General features: G+C 39.6%; 1 protein-coding gene across 1 annotated transcript in view; it reads right to left on the minus strand.

Moving 5' to 3' along the window:
• Nucleotides 1-20351, minus strand: part of LOC125454922 (collagen alpha-1(XXV) chain) — a 196856-nt gene that overhangs the window by 161505 nt on the left and 15000 nt on the right. The window contains exons 3-6 of the mRNA XM_059646613.1: nt 12776-12853; nt 12378-12494; nt 11314-11349; nt 6667-6693 (exon numbers count right to left, since the gene is read on the minus strand). Of these exons, the coding sequence (XP_059502596.1) occupies nt 6667-6693; nt 11314-11349; nt 12378-12494; nt 12776-12853 (258 nt within the window). The remainder of the gene's footprint in view (nt 1-6666; nt 6694-11313; nt 11350-12377; nt 12495-12775; nt 12854-20351) is intronic.

A 20351-nucleotide genomic window follows, 5' to 3' on the forward strand; every position in this document is an offset into this window, starting at 1 on the left:
ACCTTCTGTTTAAGGTCGCAAGGTTTGGATCCTCCCAGAGGTGGAAATATTACTTCCACATCAGCCCTATCCAAGATGTATGTATTTTTAAAAAAAATCAGCTCGCCTCAAAATTTTTTTCCAGAAGTACAATTCTCCCAATCTTTCCTGATAACTATAAACTCTCAGTTCCAGATCTGATCCTTGTCTATTTTAGTTGCATGGATTCCAGAAGATAGTGTGACCAGGATCCTATACAATTTTAAATTCACTTGTAAGACATGGGCTTCACTGGCTGGGCCAGCATTTATTGCTCATCCCTGGGTGCCCTTGAAGTAGGCCATCTCGGAGGGCAGTTGAAAGTCAACCACATTGCTGTAGGTCTGGAATCACATGTACGCTAGACACAGTGAGAACGATAGGGTTCCTTCCCTGAAGGGCTTTAATGAGCCATATGTTTCTCCCGTTAACCAGCAATGGTTTCGTGGAAGATTCTTATTCTCATAATTTTATTTGTTGAATTCAAATTTCACCATCTGCTGTGGTGGGTTTCAAATCCAGGTGCCCAGAGCATGAGCTGGTTTCTGGGTTAATAACCTAGAAATAATATCACTAGGCCATCGCCTCCCTCTGGTTAACGTAACTTAATCACATTTTAATTCTAATTCTAGAAATAAATCCCAGTGTTTGAATAGCATATTAAAATGCTTTATTAACCTGTACGTCTTTTAAAACTTATATATTTCACCTATGTCCCTGGATCCCTTCACTCTTCCACTCCATTCAATCCCGTAATTGCTAAGCGCATGGATGTTTTTATTGTTCCCACTGAAGTACATCATCTTCCATTTGTCCAATTTAAAAGTCATTAACTGCTTAATTGGTCAGTCTGCAAGATTTTAAAAGATTTTCTTGTCTTAAGTTGCAAGCTTCCTCTGTGTTAAACATGTACACTAGAATATCAGATATCTGAAACAATGAGACACTGAAGGTCAAAATAGGAGGTAAACGTACAAAAAATGTAGAAAATGAATGCTAGAAGTATTAGGAATAAGACACCACAAGTGGAAGTTACGTGTAGCAGGAAGAAAACCTACAATTTGGAAAAAATATGAAAAACATGTCAAACCCTAGAGGACAGTAATGAGTACAACATACAATGATAAAGGGTTCCAGCAGATGTGGAAGGAGGTGATGTAGCCTCTCGTTAGGAACATAAGGGAAGCTGAAGCGCTAAGCCTTGGGTGTGGAAAGATCTATTCTGATCTGACATCTTTTGTGAAAGAGGCTGGTTACAGGTACATTGTGCAACGGTTAGGCAGAATAAAAAGGCAGTTTGTTTTATGAACAGATAGTAGGAGAATGAAAGCACAGGAATATTATTCTAAGAGATAATTTCAATCAACAAAATGTAATTTCTGAGTGCCCAAGTGTTCTGGAGTCCAAGTTGGCCAATGAAGTGCATGGATGCTTCATGCCATCATGTTCTTTGGAAGTCATGGCAATGTTCACAACTTGATAATGCGCCATAGTAATCCAGGATTGAAAATGAGAGTAACAGCACTCTTACAGGATAGTGAGGATGATCATTACCGTGATTGAAGTCAATGGAAAGGAAAATTGTACAAAGTCATTTAAACTTCCGTGATACAATTACATCTTGTGTTCTACAGCACTGTACTACACCTTTATTTATGAGTGATTGGTCAAGAGAATTACAAAATTACACTTTTAAGATATTTGACAGTAAAATGTAAATATTATTCTTTTAAATGCCTTTAATATGCATTAAATAAAAGAACCAAATATAAATGCAGACTAATTCTCCAATTTGTTTGGTTCATTGAAAGCGTTCTCCTCTTCCTTTCAGTTTTTCCTCCAGTCCCCTTCTTGGGGCATGGGCATCACTGGCTGGTCTAACATTTATTGCCCATTTCCCATTGCCCATGAGGAGGCGGTAGTGAACTTCCTTTTATTTTTCCATTTGGCATTTAAACACACACATTGTTAAGGTCCAATTTCTTAACATTGTGTATAAGCAGTTCCCTATTGTCAAGGAGCTAGATAAGTTGTTATTTAAAATCTGTCTCTTGAGCCAACAATGCTGACTTGTCGTTGTAGAATTTAAGCCAGCATAACTGCAAGTGGTAGTAAGAACTACTATCATGGGGTGGCACGGAGGCTCAGTGGCTAGTACTGCAGCCTCACAGTGTCAGGGACCCGTGTTCGATTCAAGCCTCGGGAGACTGTTTGTGCGGAGTTTGCACATTCTCCCCGCGTCTGTGTGGGTTTCCTCCGGGTGCTCCAGTTTTCTCCAGGTGCTCCAGTTTCCTCCCACCGTCCAAAGATGTGCAGGGTAGGTGGATTGGCTATGCTAAATTGCCTGTAGTGTTCAGGGGTGTGTGGGTTATAGGGGGATGGGTCTGGGTGGGATGCTTCAAGGGGCAGTGTGGACTAGTTGGGCTGAAGGGCCTGTTTCTACACTGTAGGGAATCTAATCTAATCTGATCTAACTGCCCATTGTGGAGTCCGAGATAACACAGCGTGGAGGTTGAGGAACACAGCAGGCCAGGCAGCATCAGAGGAGCAGGAAGGCTGATGTTTTGGGTCGGGACCCTTCTTCAGAAATGGGTCCCGACCCGAAACATCAGCTTTCCTGCTCGTCTGATCCTGCCTGGCCTGCTGTGTTCATCCAGCTCCACATTGTGTTATAACTGCAAGTGGGCTTGCTAAGCACATAAAGTAAGCAAACACAAAGATGCCAGCTTGTCACTGAATGAAGGTGATGCCTGAATGTGAGCTCAGGAATCAGGTGAATGAGGGAATTTGGCGTGTTATGGGAGGAGGTGTTGTTTTGACCTTTAGATAAAAAGAGTGGGCTGAGAGAGAGGGACAGAGCGTGCCAGAAACTGGCAGTGGGACACGATGCATTAATTGCGAGAGAGGATGGATGCAGTTGATGAGCTTTATATTTCTCTTTCTCTAGATGGGGCAGCAGTTTAAACTGATACCGGGGAGATTTAAGTATTGCCTTAATTTGTGGATTAACTGGTTAAACCACTTGAGATAATTACAGGTGCTGGTTGAGTAATATTTATAATCTTAATTAATTAACTTCAACACAATAAAGATGGTAGGGCAAGCAATGTGCTGCACCTAGAGATGCAAGATCAAGTGGACATCTGTGTGATCCACAGCAACTACACCGGCAGGAAATGTCTGCAGCCTGAGGAGCTTTTGCCTTTGAGTTTCTGAACTGGAGAGACAAGTTTGGATATTGGAATGCATCAAGATGGGGGAACGTTATCCGGATTCTCTGCCTCAGGAGGTAAACATATCCCTTAGGTTGAGTATTTTGAAGATGGTCTATGGTCAGGGACATGAGGATGTGACTGTGAGAGAAGGAGTCTTGTTAATAGTTTGGGAAAAATCCAGGAATTCATACATTTCAGATTCTGCCTTTTAATTTAGCCCTTAGTTATTCATCCTCTTCAAACAAAAACTCTGTCCTAGTCTGACCTATGTTGTTGGTACCTACATAGACCATGACAGCTGGATTCTTCCCTTTCCATTACAAATTCCTCTCGAACCCAGAGTAAGTGTCCTGAACCCTGACATTAGGAAGTAACATGGTTGCCTGGACCATTGCTTTCAGCTGCAGAGAACTGTGATAATTAACCTGTCCCCTACCTGTGCTACATTTCTAGTACCCTGCTTGAACTATGGTAATCTTCCAAAATTCTCAAAAATTCTGTAGAAGGGACAAGAGTTTTGGAAATGTAACACAAATGTAACCCTTCTGTTCAAGAAAGGAGGGATATAGAAAGCAAGAAAATATAGTCCAAATAGCCTAACACCTGTCTCTGGGAAAATGGCAGAATCCATTATAAAACAGACCATTTAGAAAATCATAAATCTATCAGGCAGTTTTGTGAAAGGGGAATGATGTTTGACAAGTTTATTAACGTTAGTTGAGGATATAACCAATAAGGTGGATTAAGGGCAACATGTTCATGCAGCATATGGACATACATGGAATAGTGTAGGTTAGATGGGCTTGAGATCGGTATGACAGGTCGGCACAACATCGAGGGCTGAAGGGCCTGTACTGTGCTGTAATGTTCTGTGTTCTATTTTCTATGTTGATATCGAATACCTGGGCTCTCAAAGGCCAAAATAAGGTGCCAAAGTTAAGAGAAGATTGTGTTGGGTTGCTATATTAGCTTGGGCTGAGGACTTTTTAATTAACAGGAAATAGAGCATGAAAATAAATTGGTCATTCTGATGATGGCAAACTGTAAACAGTGGAATGCCACATGGCTCAGTGCTGGGGACCCAATTATTTATGACTTATATTAATGATTTAGATGAAGGGGCCATTAAATTGCAGCTAGATTTTTCGATCAATATAAACATACACATGTTGGATATTTGTGAGGAGGATACAAGGAGCCTACAAAGTGACGAGGTAAGTATGGCAGTTTCCCTTCCTGAAGGACATTAGTGAGCCAGATGAGTTTTTATGACAATCGACCATGGTTTCATCATGAGATTCTAAATTCCAGACTTTTGTTGAATTCAAATTCCACCATCTGCCACAGTGAGATTCAAACCGAGTTCCCAGAATGTTAGCTGGATCTCTGGATTGACAGTCCAGAGACAATACCACTCAGGAACATCTCCCTTACTGTATCTTTATGTTTGGAAATTCTCCACAAATTCAAGGGAAATACTTACCAGAACAGAGCAGGCTAGAAAAATGTACAGGTGCATAAAACCCCATTGCAGTGCAACTTTTTGAGAGGCAGGAGAAGTCAGAAAACATGGCTGCCCAGATTTGAGATTGTTCTCAATCACACTGGAGTGACATGGAGTTGATCATTTTCAAACCAAGCTTCATCAGTTTCGTTTATCAGTGCAGCAATAAACTAGCATTTACATTTAATGCGTTTTGAAATATTAAAAGCTTGCTGTAGATTATTTCATGGACAAATGTTTCAATATACAATAGCACTTGCTGTTCATCTCAATTCATTGACAGATCCAATCTTCCCATTATATCCAAATCGCTTTTTGAATGATTTCCAAACTACTCTGCCAATATTCTTCACATAAGGAGTTTTTGAGCGTGTTAATCATTTTTAAATGGTCTCTTTCTTTTACTCATTTATCTTCAGGTCTACTTCTCACATTCATTGATTTTACTTCATATAACACATCAGCTGAAGTAACCAACCTCATAGCTAATTAAGTACAATGCAAAAATATCCGAAACATCTTCATCCTCTCAATATACTCTGTGCTGACGCCAAGACCATTTTAGAGTCATACAGCTCGAGAAAATAAACCCTTCAGTCTGACCAGTCCATGCCTATCATAATCCTAAACTAAGTCAGTGCCACCTATCTGTGCTTGGCCTATATCCATCCATACATTTTTTGTTCGTGTATTTATCCATAACTATACCCACATCCGCCACTTCTTCTGGAAGTGACAAGCCACTCTCTGTGTCAAAAATTTGCCCCTTCGTCTTTTTTGATTTTTTTTCTCCTCTCATCTTAAAAATATGCCCCCTGGTCTTTGAATTCCCCACCCTCAGGAAAAAATCACCTGCCATTCACCTTATTTATACTCCTCATGATTTTACAAACATTTTATAAAAATATTTTATATTTTATATAACCTCTATTTTCTTCTGAGATTTAACATAATAGGCAACTGTCATGTCATTTAAAAACCTAATCATGGAGGCATTGAATGATTAGTTTTATCTTGGCATATTAACAAAGCTAATAGCACCTCAATAAGTTATGAAATTTCTCGCCATTTTGTTTTGATGACTTGGGAGATTTGGTGATGAGGAGAAAACATGTCAACACTTTACTTAAGACTTCCTATAAAATTATTTCAAAATTATACTTGTCCTTCAACATTTTGTGCAGCCAAAAAAGGGAAGAACAAAAACAAAGAAAAGAGAGATGAATTATTTTTCTTTCAAATCATCTTTTTTCTTGTGGAGGCGTTTCAAAGACAAACTTCCAATGGGTGGTAGTTGGAAGGTAAGAATATATAACTGATGCTCTTTACGATGTCGTAATGAAGAAATCCCATAAATTGTGTGTTGAGTTTATCAAAAAAAAATCTGGCAGCCGATTCTGATAACTGTTAAAGGTGCTGACAGAAGGTTCAGGAAGTCTGTCATCAAATTACCTCATAAACAGGAAAAGAACAGCGGCTCAGCGATCACAGCAAAACGAAAATCCATTCATCAGTGACACATTGAGAGTTTTGCTCAGTATCAATCATATGGCAGTGATCTATTAAGCTTAGTGTGGGTTGAAGTAGAAACTGTATCCTCTGTACATGTTTCAAATTTAAATTCCAGAGTTTTGCCAACATTGAAATGGAAAGACCAGCAAATTTCTTTTTTTAAAAAAAGGCATTTCTTTTAACATAAAAGCCCTGATGTAAAAACTTCAACCAGCCTGAATATTTTAACTTAATGTTCATAGAATAGAGGAATTAAACATACATCATAAAATACTATGTTGACTTGACTAAATAGGCTGGAGATGCAGACATTACTATGAACTAACTTCTGAACTACAGTAGCCTATTTCCTTTGAGTCTGGGTCAAATGTTGGCAATAAATAATTTGAGTGCTTTATAGGTATTGGTATACAGTACCTTTTGTCCTGATGGTCCCTGGGGTCCCTAGAAAAACAAAAGCACATTAAGGCATTATTATCACACTGATAACTCAGCATTTATGATGAATTTTCAAAATCTAATCCGGTAAATGTTGCAACAGAACTTCTTATACAGTCTAATTTGTCAAGGTCATAGAAAACTTAAGATGATAGTGACACAAATGCTGTAAGAGAATAGCTACTTAAAAAGTGAAGTAAGAAAGACAGCTACTGAAATGTGATTTTAGCTACAATGGAATCCCAAGGAGTGACATGCTCGGTTCTCCAAAGATATCTAATCCATTCCAGTTGAATCAAAGTGGCAGCTTGCGACACTGCATTTGTATGTTTGCCAAAGTGCTGAATGAATCTTTGGCATATTTTTCTTGTTAATGAAGTAAGCATGGAAGACATTTGGTTAAACAGTACCATATGATAGGTTTAGTAATGACATGGGAGTATAAGCTAAATACAGAGATTCTTATTTACCCAAAATCCAGCTAAGAAGATTTCTGATGTTATACAGAAATGCCACCAACTGAATTCAGTCCTTTTTCTCTCAGGTTTGATAGAACAACCATTTTTGCCTGATCCTGAATGAATTTAGCTTTCTTGAACAGAAATAATTCATGAGCCTCATGAAAATAAAACCCTGTAGTCTAATAAACACCATACACCTGCTGCACATAGAGCAGCATTTCACATTTGCATTAGAATGAAAAGGTTGGAATGAGACAGCACAAGCAGCTTAATTCTGAGTAAAGATTATTATTGAGGGTTGGGAGCTGAATCACATAATTCTACAGATAATCTAAAACGATCCTTCTTCAGTTCCTAAAGGCAACGACTATGTCCCTTTAATTATATTTTTAAAACTCAGTTTGGTAAGTGGGATGAACAGAACTAAAATATGGCTCTGCTCAATGTAATTCCTTTGAAAGGTGATGCAGGTGCTCTGTAAGTGGACATCTGTTTCTGGCTAAAATAAGAGCTATAATGCAATATTAATGTTACCGAAGCAGACAAGTTCTAAGGCAAACTCATGATGTATTTGGCAACATTTATCCCCCACGTCAGTTCCTTCAAAAACTCTCAAGCTAAAGTCAAGCTTTAATGGGTGATGAAGTGATTTGTGACAAATTAGACAAGATGTTGTTAGAAAGAGAAAAGTGTTGCAATCAGTGGTAGGAGAACAACTGATGGAACCAGCCACATTTTCAATTGATTGCTGGCGCAGTCCGTTTCAGAGGACCGCACCATCAGGTCTGAAGGGAATTGGAAAACTTCATCAATTTCGCCTCCAATTTCCACCCTGCCATCACGTTCACCTGATCTATCTCTGACTCCTTCCTTCCCTTCCTTGACATTTCTGTTTCCATTTCTGGGGATAAACTTGCCACCACAAGCCCACTGACTCCCACAGCTCCCTGGTGTATACATCCTCACATCCCACTTCCTGTAAAGACTCCATCCCATTCTCTCAGTTCCTCCATCTCCATTGCATATGTTCAGATGAGGCCAACTTCGATAAGGGGGCCTCCGAAATGTCCACCTTCTTCCTCAAACTAGGATTCCCCAGCTCCGTTGTTGACAGGGCCCTCAACCAGGTCTGACCCATCTCCCACACTTCCGCCCTCACCCCTTCTCTTTCCTCCCACAACAGCGATAGGGTTCCCCTTATCCTCACCTACTATCCCACCACCATCCACATCCAGAAGATCATCAGGTGCCATTTCTGCCACCTCCAGCGAGATGCCGCCACCAGACACACATTCCTCTCCAGTCCCTTGTCCACCTTCCGCAGGGACCGCTCCCTCTGGGACACCCTGGTCCATACTTCCTTTACCCCCAATGCCTCTCCACAGCCTTACGCACCTTCACCTGTAACCAGCGAAGGTGCAACACCTGCCCATTTACCTCCTCCTTCCCCAGTATCCAAGGGCCCAAACCTACCTTCCAGGTGAAGCAATGCCTCATCTGTGCTTCCCAGAATTTAGTCTATGTTCTGCCCACAAAAAAGACCCTGAGCATCCTATTGCCTGCCACTTTAATGCTCCACCCTGCTCCCTGGCCAACATCTCTGTCTCTGGCTTGCGACAGTGTTCCAGCAAAGCCCAATGCAAGCTGGAAGATCAATAGCTCATTTTCCACTTGGGGGCCCTACAGCCCTCCAGACTCACTACTGAGTTCAATAATTTTAGGGCCTAAATTCTCCCATGTCCCGGTCCTCTATCCCACACACCAGGCTTTGTTACCACATAGCCTGCCATTACACAGCCCCTATTGTCAGTCACTAACAGTCCCCATTAACAACTATTCACCCTCCCAGCCTGATCGTTAGCAACTCCTTTGTCTGTCTGACTGCCTTTCTTTCTCTTTGGGCTCTATCCTATCGTTTACTCCCTACCCCACCCACCTCCCTATTTTCTGTAAATAAACTGATGTTTTCCCAGCCACCATCAGTTGTGAAGAAGGGTCACTAGACCTGAAACGTTAACTCTGTTTTTTCCTTCACAGATGTTGCCAGACCTGCTGAGCTTTTCCAGCAACTTTGTTTTTGTTTCTGATTTACAGCATTCGCAGTTCTTTCGATTTTTGTTAGCTCTGAACGGAAGTCTTGTTCACACTGGATTGTCCCAGATAGTGGGATTAACATTCAGTACAATTAGTAAAACACAAGGCGAAACATTTTCAATACTTCAGAAATGCATGATGGAGTAAAACTTAGAGAGAGACTGACATTACAAAAAACAAAGTGACAAGACCTTTTGTGGTGTTTTGATCAATCATGTAATTCAGATTGCTGTGGGGGAAATTCAGATCTGTACTGAACTGCTGAGTCGTGTCTATCATCATAGAATCCCTACAGCGTGGAAACAAGCACTTCAGCCCAACAAGTCCACACTGAACCTCACAGCATCCCACCCTGATGCATCCCCCTAATCTACATATCCCTGAACACTATGGGCAATTTTGCATGGCCAATTCACCTAACCTGCATCTAGAGGAAACCCAAGCAGACACGGGGAGAAAGTGAAAACACCACACAGACAGGGTGGAACTGAACCCAGGTTGCTGGCGTTGTGAAGCAGCAGTGCTAACCACTGAGCCATTGTACCAGCATTGAGCAGTGGTTCCTCCTAAAACACAGGATTAAATAAAATGGTCTTTCTTTGGAGATGGGAATAGAGAAATGGCAGCATTCAGAAATTTTGCTTCTTGCCTTTGAGTTTTTGAGAGTTTTTGTTGACATTGTAAACCAGGTAAGATACACATACATTTTTTTCACAATGTACTGGAAGGACCTATATTACAGATACAGTATTAAACCTATTGTATCTGTCCCTGATGATAATGGTCCTTAGATTTGCAGTCAGAAATAATTAGGCATTGCAAGACCTGTGATGGTAAGTATCCCATAACATAGGGTAGTGAGATAAATGAAAATAATGCAGATCAAGGAATAATTGTACATCTAAATGCCAATGCACTTTTGAATACAAAACTAAGCTTTATTCAAGTTGAGATGAAATAAATAATCAGGGCTGACTATTCACAAACCTGCTTTTTCTCTTTTTGGTTAAGTTTAGCAAACTATGTCTATCACAAATTTTAATGATTATTTGATATTTGAAATGCACAGTTCCATGTCCTTGTTATGATCTTAATATAAATTCTTCCACAGTAAAGCTGAGGATGTTGAAAAAAAATGACTTTCCAACACATGCTAATCAACAAAATACCAAATATTGCCGTGTAGGTTATCTAATTAGGACTTTATTAGTGTTAAAAACTTCACAATTGTTTACATTTTAGCCAATAAAAAGTATTTCTCTTGATCAATTTAACAAACTAATAAAATAAACTGGCTTAAACTGTTATTAAAATGATGTATTTTACTAACATAAATGCTGTAACTCCCCATTTTACACATTAAGATGAAGTAACAAAATAAAATGTTATTAAAATTTGTTAGCAGTAAATTGAGTGTATTGGCCAATAGACAAACAAATGGATTTTGGTAGCCAGCTCTTCCAGGATTTTGAAACTAGTCACTTATGAAGTCCTGCATATCTTAATCTGCATTTCTTTTCCAGATTCAAACATTGAGGGTCAATTGATGCTTAATGGTTGAGAGGAGTCAGAGAAGAATGTTATTTAGTCCTAAAAGCAAAGGTTAATAAATCCAGGAAAAGTGACATTTTCTATCAATATAAACATTAAGTGTGACAGAATGATCATGTTTCGAGGAGTGGAAAATGTTCATGGATCAAAATTGTGATTAAATATCAAGAAAACATGATGTCAATGTTAGAAAACTTGCAATAATTCTACAAGATAATCAAAGGTAATTTGAGTCAGATGGATAACAGGGACTTCAAGATCTTCCATGAAACAAGAATTATTCATGCCTTCATGCATGCAGTGGCAGCATAACAAGCAGAGTTTATTTCTCGTACAATCTAGCCCACATATTTAATCTCCAACTTGTGTCAGGGGAATGATCCTTAATCCAAAATATCAACCTACAAAGTGCCACTGAACGCACCATTATAAATAGGGATAATTTCTGTCACACCTTTTCCAATGAATTGAAATGCCTTGGCATTGCATCAGTATGACACAAGATAAGTATTTCACTCACCATGAATCCAGTTTCACCTCTTGGCCCAATTTCCCCCTAAAATCAAAACATGAACTTGTTTAGAAAACTTCATTAAAATTTACATTTAGTAAGCATTTCTCTTGCAAAGTTAGTCATTCAATGACATTAAAATGATTTATTTTAGGAAAATATGCATGTTCTGTATATCCTTCAATAAATTCCACTGAGTCATGCAAGAGTACCAAAAGACCTGACAGAGACCAAGTATGTGCAGCAGGCAATGAAGAAGACGAATGGTGCTTTGGCTTTCATGGCGAGAGGATTTGAGAACAGGAGCTAAGGTGTTTTGCGACAATTATACAGGGCCTTGGTGACACCATATCTGGAGTATTGTGTGTGGTTTTGGTCTCCTTATCTGAGGAAGGTTGTTCTGGCTACTTGAAAAAATGCAACAAAGGTTTACTAGACAATGGCAATGGCAGGACTGACGTATGAAAAGAGACTGGATTGGTTAGGATTACATTCATCAGAGTTTAGAAGGATTGGGGTATGGAGTCTCATGGAAACCTATAAAATGCCTACAACAGGACTAACTGAAGTAAATGCAGGAAGGATGTTTCCGTTGAACAGAGAGTCCAGAACCAAGGGTCACAGTTTAAGGTTGTGAGTTCGGCCATTTAGGACTGAGGTGAGAAAAAAACAAATTCACCCAGAGATTGATGAGTTGGTGGAATTCTCTGCCACAGAACACAATTTTCTGCAAGGTGTTAGATATAGATCTTATGGTTAAAGGGATCAAAGGTTACAGGAGAAAGTGGGAACGGGGGACTGAGTTAAATGATCAGCCATGTTGAATGGTGGAGGCTGCTCGATAGACTGAATGGTCTACTCTGCTTTTCTATGTTTATATGTTTGCTGTTCCTAGGTTTCTTCATAGAAACCGTCTGAATCTCCTTACCTTCATTTGATAAATATCTAATCATTACCCCCCATTAGATACACTGGCCCATGTCATGGTGCTCCATGGTGTGTTGCCTTTAACGCATTAAGTGAAAGCTATAATACAAAGAATAGAATGGAAACAAATCTGAAGAATTCCTTACAGGTGCTCCAGGCATTCCCCGAGGACCATCCTTTCCTGTGTCACCTGGAGGACCACGTGGGCCTGGAGGACCAGGAGGTCCCGGTGGGCCAGGTGGCCCAGCTTGACCTTGATCACCCTGCAAATTGTGAAAAAGTTTGAATAAAAATGATATGCAGTGTTGGTTACTGTTATTTGCAATGATAAAGTCTCTCAGGAGGATCTTTTAAAATTTGATGATCGATGATAAATAATTACAATTAACTAACGTTCTACTGAGAGATGACACCAAGAAAATGAAGACAGCAGCAAATAGGTAATTACTTTGAATTGTAATGCAAGTAAAGAAAACCAAGGAGAAGTAAGAATAATATTTACAGTAAAGAATGCAAAGAAGAATTCTACAAGTACTAGCACTACCTTCATGAGACGTCGCTTAATAAACTGCTGATCAGCCGACAGGAACCCATGATTGACTCTTGGGTAAGGAAACGCCATCTGATCAGGCAGGGAAAGTCAAAGTTTTGGAGGTCAGAGGTCAGAAAGGTGAAGGAGTGGCAAGGGAAGGTTTCAAAAGAAGGAGGAGAAACAGTTAAGAGCAGCAAGTAAACATTTCCGTCTACTACATACAGTTCAGGCTTTTGCCTATGAAGTCCATGCCTAATCAATACCAATATATGGACACAATATGAATCAGGGGAAACAGAAACTGGTGGTATGAATAATGTAGAGCCCAATCCATCTGCCTGTCATCAAACTGTCTCAATGTTCATTTGTTAGTTATGAATTCAATCAACTGTTATTCTCCAGATTCAGCTATCTGTTAATCCAGTGTAGTTGTTTCCAAGTATTAACACTGGGAATTTGAAAATTAACGGCAATACCTGATTAGCTAAATTTTCTCTTAGGCTTTAATAACAGTGCAGCAGGGTCATTTGAGACATTTGCCATACCTAACCTTTAGTGAGAACTCCAGCATGAGTTAATGTTTCCATGCTCATGGTTACAAGCCACAACCAATGGGTTTTTGGTGATAATATCAGAAGAGCTGGAGCCTCGAGGGACAATGGCTGATTAGAGGTGGTGAATCCTTTTAGAAGAGGATTTATGTCTCATTCCAATTTGATGCAAGTACTTGTATTCTTTAACTTGTCACAGTGATCAGGGAAACTTAAAATTGGAGATCTTTTGAGTAATGGAAGAGGAAGACACAGGATTATGAGGTACGATGGAATAGGCAAGAGAACTTGCCCTGAGGCAGATCTCTACAACAATGTTGCCATCAATTTATTACATTTAACATCAGTCAGAAAATCTAATCTATTGACCCATTCAGCAAATTACTCAATAAGGCAGAAGGTGAAAGAAAATATTGATCACCAAAAAAAATTGTGGTTCTTAAGTGCAATGATGTCAAAAATAGTGACTGTTTATCTCCTCGTCACATTAGTTCACATTGTAAAGAAGTTCCAATTTAATCTCTCTCGTACATGGTTCATTTTGCTGCGGGAGTATCATCTTTGAGGTCAGCTCACTGTGTCTATTAACTGGCTGATCAGCATGGATTCCACAAGCAAACTATTAGATTTACAGTGATGCATTCAGTCAGACATTAGTCCAGCATACTAACTCTGTACTTGATCAAACAAAAAGACAAATACACATCTTACAGCATTTGAATTGATCCTACTATCAAACACGTATTGGTCTCAAACAGCCAGCCAATTGGATGATAGCATTTGTTTTAGTTTCATCTTGACAGAAAGCTTTGTTCAGAACCAGATCAAGAGTCATCTTAACAAGACCATAAATGCTTCAAGAATTGGAAACAGAATAGTTAGATATTCTTGCTTAATCTGCATAAATTAAATCTTGTTCGAATTAATAATTTCTTTTTAAACCCCCTAAACTAAAATAATTCAGTTTGATTCAGTCTTGATCTGTTAAATACATTCAAACCAATTTATGTGTTGAGATGGTACCTGAAATGGGAACTGCAGATGCTGGAGAATCCAAGATAACAAAGTGTGGGGCTGGATGAACACAGCAGGCCAAGCAGCACCTCAGGAGCAGGAAAGCTGACGTTTCGGGTCTAGAAGGGTCTAGGCCTGAAACATCAGCTTCTGTGCTCCTGAGATGCTGCTGGGCCTGCTGTGTTCATCCAGCCTCACACTTTGTTATGTGTTGAGATGTCTCTTTTTGTTTACCTGACTGAATTAGGATTAATCTGAAATTCAGTTAGTGTTCAAAACTTTGTTTCTCTTTGAGCTGAATCTTACGTGTTTTTGCTACGACAGAGTTGCACTTCTCAACATGAATATTAATGATTGTCAGCTGGCTTCTCACCACTGCCTAGACAGCATTTCATATAAAAGATGGTGTGAGCTCATCTCAATGTCAGGATAGGCTGCACTCATCAATTATTGCTTAATTCTTCCACATATCGCACCATAGTCCACGTCACTCAGATCCAGCTCTTTATCTGTGTTCCCTCTTCATCCTTTCATCTCCCAATAATATCCTGTATTGCTCTCTCTTTACAGCATTTATGCTGCTCTTAACTTGCAGAACGAGATAGTTTCACTTCTAGTTGACCTATGGAGGCTGTCAGCCATCTTTGGGAAAGAAATTAGCCACAGCACTTAGAGTTATAAAAAAGGCAAAATATTGTGGAAATATAAAACAGAAAGTGCTGGAAATAGTGAGAAATACAGTTAATATTTTGAGCTGAATATGATGTTTCTTTAGGAAGAGTCACGTTCAACTGATGATGTTGACTTGTTTTCTCAAAGTAATAAAAGGTGTTTTATCACTCTATATGGAGGTGACTTCTCCTCTTTCACCCTTCTTTCTGCTGCTTCTAGACATTGGGTGAGTTAAAGCAGTGCCTTAATCTTGTTGATAACAAATTCACCATGCTGGCAATGTTTATTTCTTTAGACTTGGACATAATCTCAATATATCAGGAAAGTGATAGCCTCGTGGCCTCGTGGCATTATCCAGAGACCCAGATAATGTTCTGGGGAACCAGGTTTGAATCCCGCCACAGCAAATGGTGGAATTTGAATGCAATAAAATATCTGTAATTAAGAATCTAATGATGGCCGTGAATCCATTGTCAATTGTTGGAAAAACCCACCTGGTTCACCAATGTCTATTAGGGAAGGAAACCACCACGTTTACCTGGTCTGGCCTACATGTGACTCCAGACTCACAGCAATGTGGTTGACTCTTAACTGCCCTCTGGGCACTTAGGGAAGGACAAGAAATGCTGCCCAGCAGCGACACCCTTATCCAGTAAATGAATAAAGAAGAAAAAAAATCAGTATAAACAGGGATAGCTGTCCTTTGGTTTGAATGACTGGGGGGAAAAAAAGCTTCATTTTGAATAGCTGACTTCATAGGACAATAAGTCTTATTCAATTTAAGCAATTACAGCAGTATGCTGGTTGACATCTGACTCAGCACGTACACATTATCCACAAACCTTGACAGTGAGGATCTGATTACTGTGCAGAGCCGCCACTGTGGGGGACCCCGGCAAACCCTGAGAACACAACACAGTGTAGGAACAAACAAGAAAACAAAACAAAACAAAACAGCACAGCACAAGGTCTCCACATTGCAACACATAATAGAGCATGCCAACTTACTACTTTCTCTCTGTTACAATCTGAGTACAACAACGCCAGCTACACCACTGACTGGACATGAGCCAAGATTCTGAAATAACTTCCCCAAAAATGACCAAGAGTATTTTGTTGAAGTTATCTTGTGGTAATTTTTCCACAGATTTAATTTACCCAAGCCATTTTCTTCATAGTTCTCTACAAAGATGTTGCTGGGATTGGAGCATTTGAGCTACAGGGAGAGGCCGAATGAGCTGGGGCTATTTTCCTTGGCTAAAGGGTGACCTTATGGAGATTTATAAAAACATGAGGGGCATGGATAAGGTGAATAGTCAAGATCTTTTCCCAGGGTAGGGGAGTCCAAGACTAGAGGGCATGGGTTTGAGGTGAGAGGAGAAATTTTTCGTGCAGAGGTGGTCCGTATATTGAACGAGCTGCCAGAGGAAGCGGTGGGGGCTGGTACAATTACAACGTTTAAAAAGCATTTGGATGGGTACATGAATAGGAAGGGTGTAGAGGGATATGCGCCAAATGTTGGCAAATGGGACTAGATCAATTTAGGCTATCTGGACGGTACGGTACAGTTGGTCAATTACCATGCTGTATGTCTCAATGATTGTACAATGTTAATGGATTGAAATTGTGCAGCATGGTATTGACAATCCTGAACTGGCAGGAGAAATAACTTAATTTGGATCCCAATCCTGATTTCTGTTCACAGCCCAACACTAGAAAAGTGTGAGTGCATATCAGGTGAAGCCAGAATTAGAATGAATGGTGGAACTCTCCACAATTGTGGGCCACCATATTCAATGGGTAATTTGAATCTACTTTGCTTGACTTGGAGAGTGAAATTCAATGGGGTACAGAAGGGACAGCCGATATGATCCTGCTAGGCAGATTCAGGATCTCTCTTTTAGCCCATGTTCATGTGTAAAGAATGGCCACAGTGAGAGTCATGAATTGCGTCTTGTTTGAGTCAATGCCTTCAAATAAGGGGTGATAAAAATTATATCAGAACTAATAAAGGAGGACAAAGCAGCTTGATTAGTGGCTTCATCAACGGTACTTTCCAAAGGAAAGTCAAAAAACACAAAAACCCAATAAACATGAAAATAATCTGCATTACTGCGAGTGTACTGGCAGTACTGTGTTACAATCATTTCTCAAGTAATATGCAGCTTTTCAGAGATGAGATTTCAGAACCTTGTTCTTCATGAAGGCAACATTAGGGAACAACTTTCCAAAGAAAAGCCATAACAAGATTAACATTAATATTAGAAATCATTGAGATTGGGGAATCTCAGCCTTGTCTCTGTCTAAAGTTTCTTTTCAAATCCTTTTACAAACAAAATTTCCAGTAAAACCTGTAAAAGTTAAAAGTAAAACAGTATTTCTGATGAATTTCACATAAATAGATCAAACTTAATGTAAATCGTATTCAACCCATTTACATCTCAACATAGTTTGAAGTCACTGATTTGGGACCTGCATTCCTGAGATGAAGCAGTAGTCAGTTAAAAGCCAATATTTTCTTTTTATTTATGTCAATTGGTTTTCTTTGGAGACGAGATAGTTCTTCAGCTGTGAAAAGAACCCTACGAAATTGATCAGTTTGGCTGGTTTGTTGTTAGAAAATGCCACGGTGAATAATATGCTTTAATTTAACATTAATTATTTACAACATGGTGCAAATATGAACAACAGCATTTTCTGTTCTCTTTCTTCAAGTGATGGTCATCTATTATCTGGATTGCTGAAATTGGAATAGATTATGACTGTGGAATATGTGAAAAAAGTGACTCGAAAAAAAACAAAGAACTAATTTTGAAGAGTGAGGAACGCAATGTGTGTCCAATACAACAATAATCATGGATTCTTCTACTGACAATTAATACATTCTAATGTGCTTTAAAAATTTGTAAGCACTGAAAATTTCATTGTGAAAAGTGAACCTTTGTTGTAGATTAGCCCTGTCCAATTAGAAATTGGATTCTGACATTGTTTGCATTAACAGCTTGGTCCTACTGCGATTATCTGTATTTAATCATGGAGTCATCAAGATGTATAGCGCAGAAACAGACCCTTCGGTCCAACTCATCCATGCTGACCAGATATCCGATATAAATCTAGCTCCATTGGCCAGCATTTGGCCCATATTCCTCTATATCTTTCTTATTCATAGACCTTTTTCAGATGCCTTTTAAATGTTGTAATTGTACCAGCCTCCACCACTTTCTCTGGCAGCTCATTCCATATACGCACCACCCTATGCGTGAAAAGTTGCCCCTCCGGTCCCTTTTATATCTCTCACCTTAGCCTATGTCCTCTAGGTTTGGACTCCCCTACCCTGGGTGAAAAGACCTTGCCTATTTACCCTATCCATGCCCCTCATGATTTTATAAACCTCTATAAGGTCACCTATCACCTCTGACGCTCCAGGGAAAATAGCCCCAGCCTATTAAGCCTCTTCATTTAGCTCAAACTTTCCAATCCTGGCAACATCTTGTAAGTCTTTTCTGAATTCTTTCTACTTTCACAACATCCTTGAGACCAGGTTTGCATGCAATACTCCAAAAGTGGCCAAACTAATGTCCTCTCCAGCCACAATATGACCTTCCAGCTTCTACAATCAGTGCACTGACCAATAAAGTCAAGCATACCAAACACCATCTTCACTACCCAACCTAATTGTGACTCAACTTTCAAGGAGCTATGAACCTGCACTCCAAGGTCTCTTTGCTCAGCAACACTCCCCAGGTCCTTACCATTAAGTGTATAAATCCTGTCGTGATTTTCCTTTCCAAAATAACTTATTTCAAGACAAGTCAAAAGATATCCAATTGTTGACCCTTCAAAGTGAAGGAATGAATGAAAGGAGTTTTTAGAACAATTTGTCCTCATTTTGCTTTTTTTTTTGTCCCCGTCTTCTGCAACGGGTTTAATCTTGATTGAGGGAGCCAGGTTACTTCCGTCCAAACCTTTGAAATGCCACCTCTAAAATTCCTGCATTTAATCAAAGAATGGGTGTAGAGTGGTTTGGATCTTTTGATTTTCACTGTTGCTGTTTGGGGATGTCTTCTTTTGAAAATGACATCTGAAATGGCCAAATCGTCACTCACTGAGTCATCATTGATTCAAATTCACATCTAATTCAGTGATATATCCATGGTAGACCATAAGAAATTGAACAGGAGCAGGCTATTTGGCCCCTTGAACTTTCTCCTCCATTCAATAAGACTATAGCTGATTCCACATTCCTCATTTCTACCTTCCCTGTAACCCCTGATTCCCAATGCTTCAAAATGCTTGTTAAAGGTAGTCCCATGCTGCCAGAGGTGCAAGCCAGTTGTAATAGGAGAGCAGCGAAATTTTAAAACTTTCAGTTGTAAATTTTAAAACTTCAGGTGCTCCAGGTGCTACCTTTCCATTTTCACTACCTGAAAGCACACTATCCTGCTCATACCTTCAAATGATCAGACATGATAAGGTCTGGTGACCAGATCTCTGTGCATTTATTTACCTGCTGAGAACAAAGCTGTACTTTTCTACATTTAAATGCCATTTGTACAAGTGCATCTGATATATTCAAAGTGCCCTATTTGGTGCATCTACCTGGCATTAAAACCACAAATCTGCACAATATTTTGTGACTTTCTTACTCTCCACTTACATTTTTCATGCATTTGTAATATACCAGCTCTTAATCGTTAATTTATTTGAATGATTTAATAGCTGGAACTATCTTTTGGAAGAGAACGCCTTGAATGAGCCAGGCAGAACGGCTGCAGAAGTTGGCTGACTTGCAAGCATAGCGAATTGCAAAACTGCTTTGGGAATTACAAAACAAATGCCGAAATAACATTGTTAAAGAACTGATTTACATTCACCTAGATGAAACTGAGCATAAGCCACATCATTTATAGCCAGTGACAAAACAAAGCCTTCAAAACCTTTCACGTGAAAGGGAGGCAGTAAGGAACTGCAGATGCTGGAAGCCAGAGTCAATAGATGTGCAGCTGGAAAAGCACAGCAGATCAGACAGCATCCAAGGAGCAGGAGCGTCAATGCTTTGGGCTGAAATCCTTCATCAGGACTGACTTTGACAGGTCCTTATGAAGGGGTTCAGACAAAAATGTTGACTTTACTGCCCTCAGATGCTGTCTGACCTGCTGTGCTTCTCCAGCTTCACATCTATTGAATCTATAATGTGGAAATGTGCTGAGGTTTACTCTATCCCCCGAATATGGTTCAATGGGATCTTGATAGCTTTGATAATGGGAGATTAAATTCCTTTGTGAACACAGATTGTTTTGATTTTATTCCGATAGCCAGCTGTCACATGATCAAAACCTCACCTTTGAAGA

This window comes from Stegostoma tigrinum, chromosome 1 (genome assembly GCF_030684315.1).
Source record: "Stegostoma tigrinum isolate sSteTig4 chromosome 1, sSteTig4.hap1, whole genome shotgun sequence".
NCBI lineage: Eukaryota > Metazoa > Chordata > Chondrichthyes > Orectolobiformes > Stegostomatidae > Stegostoma > Stegostoma tigrinum.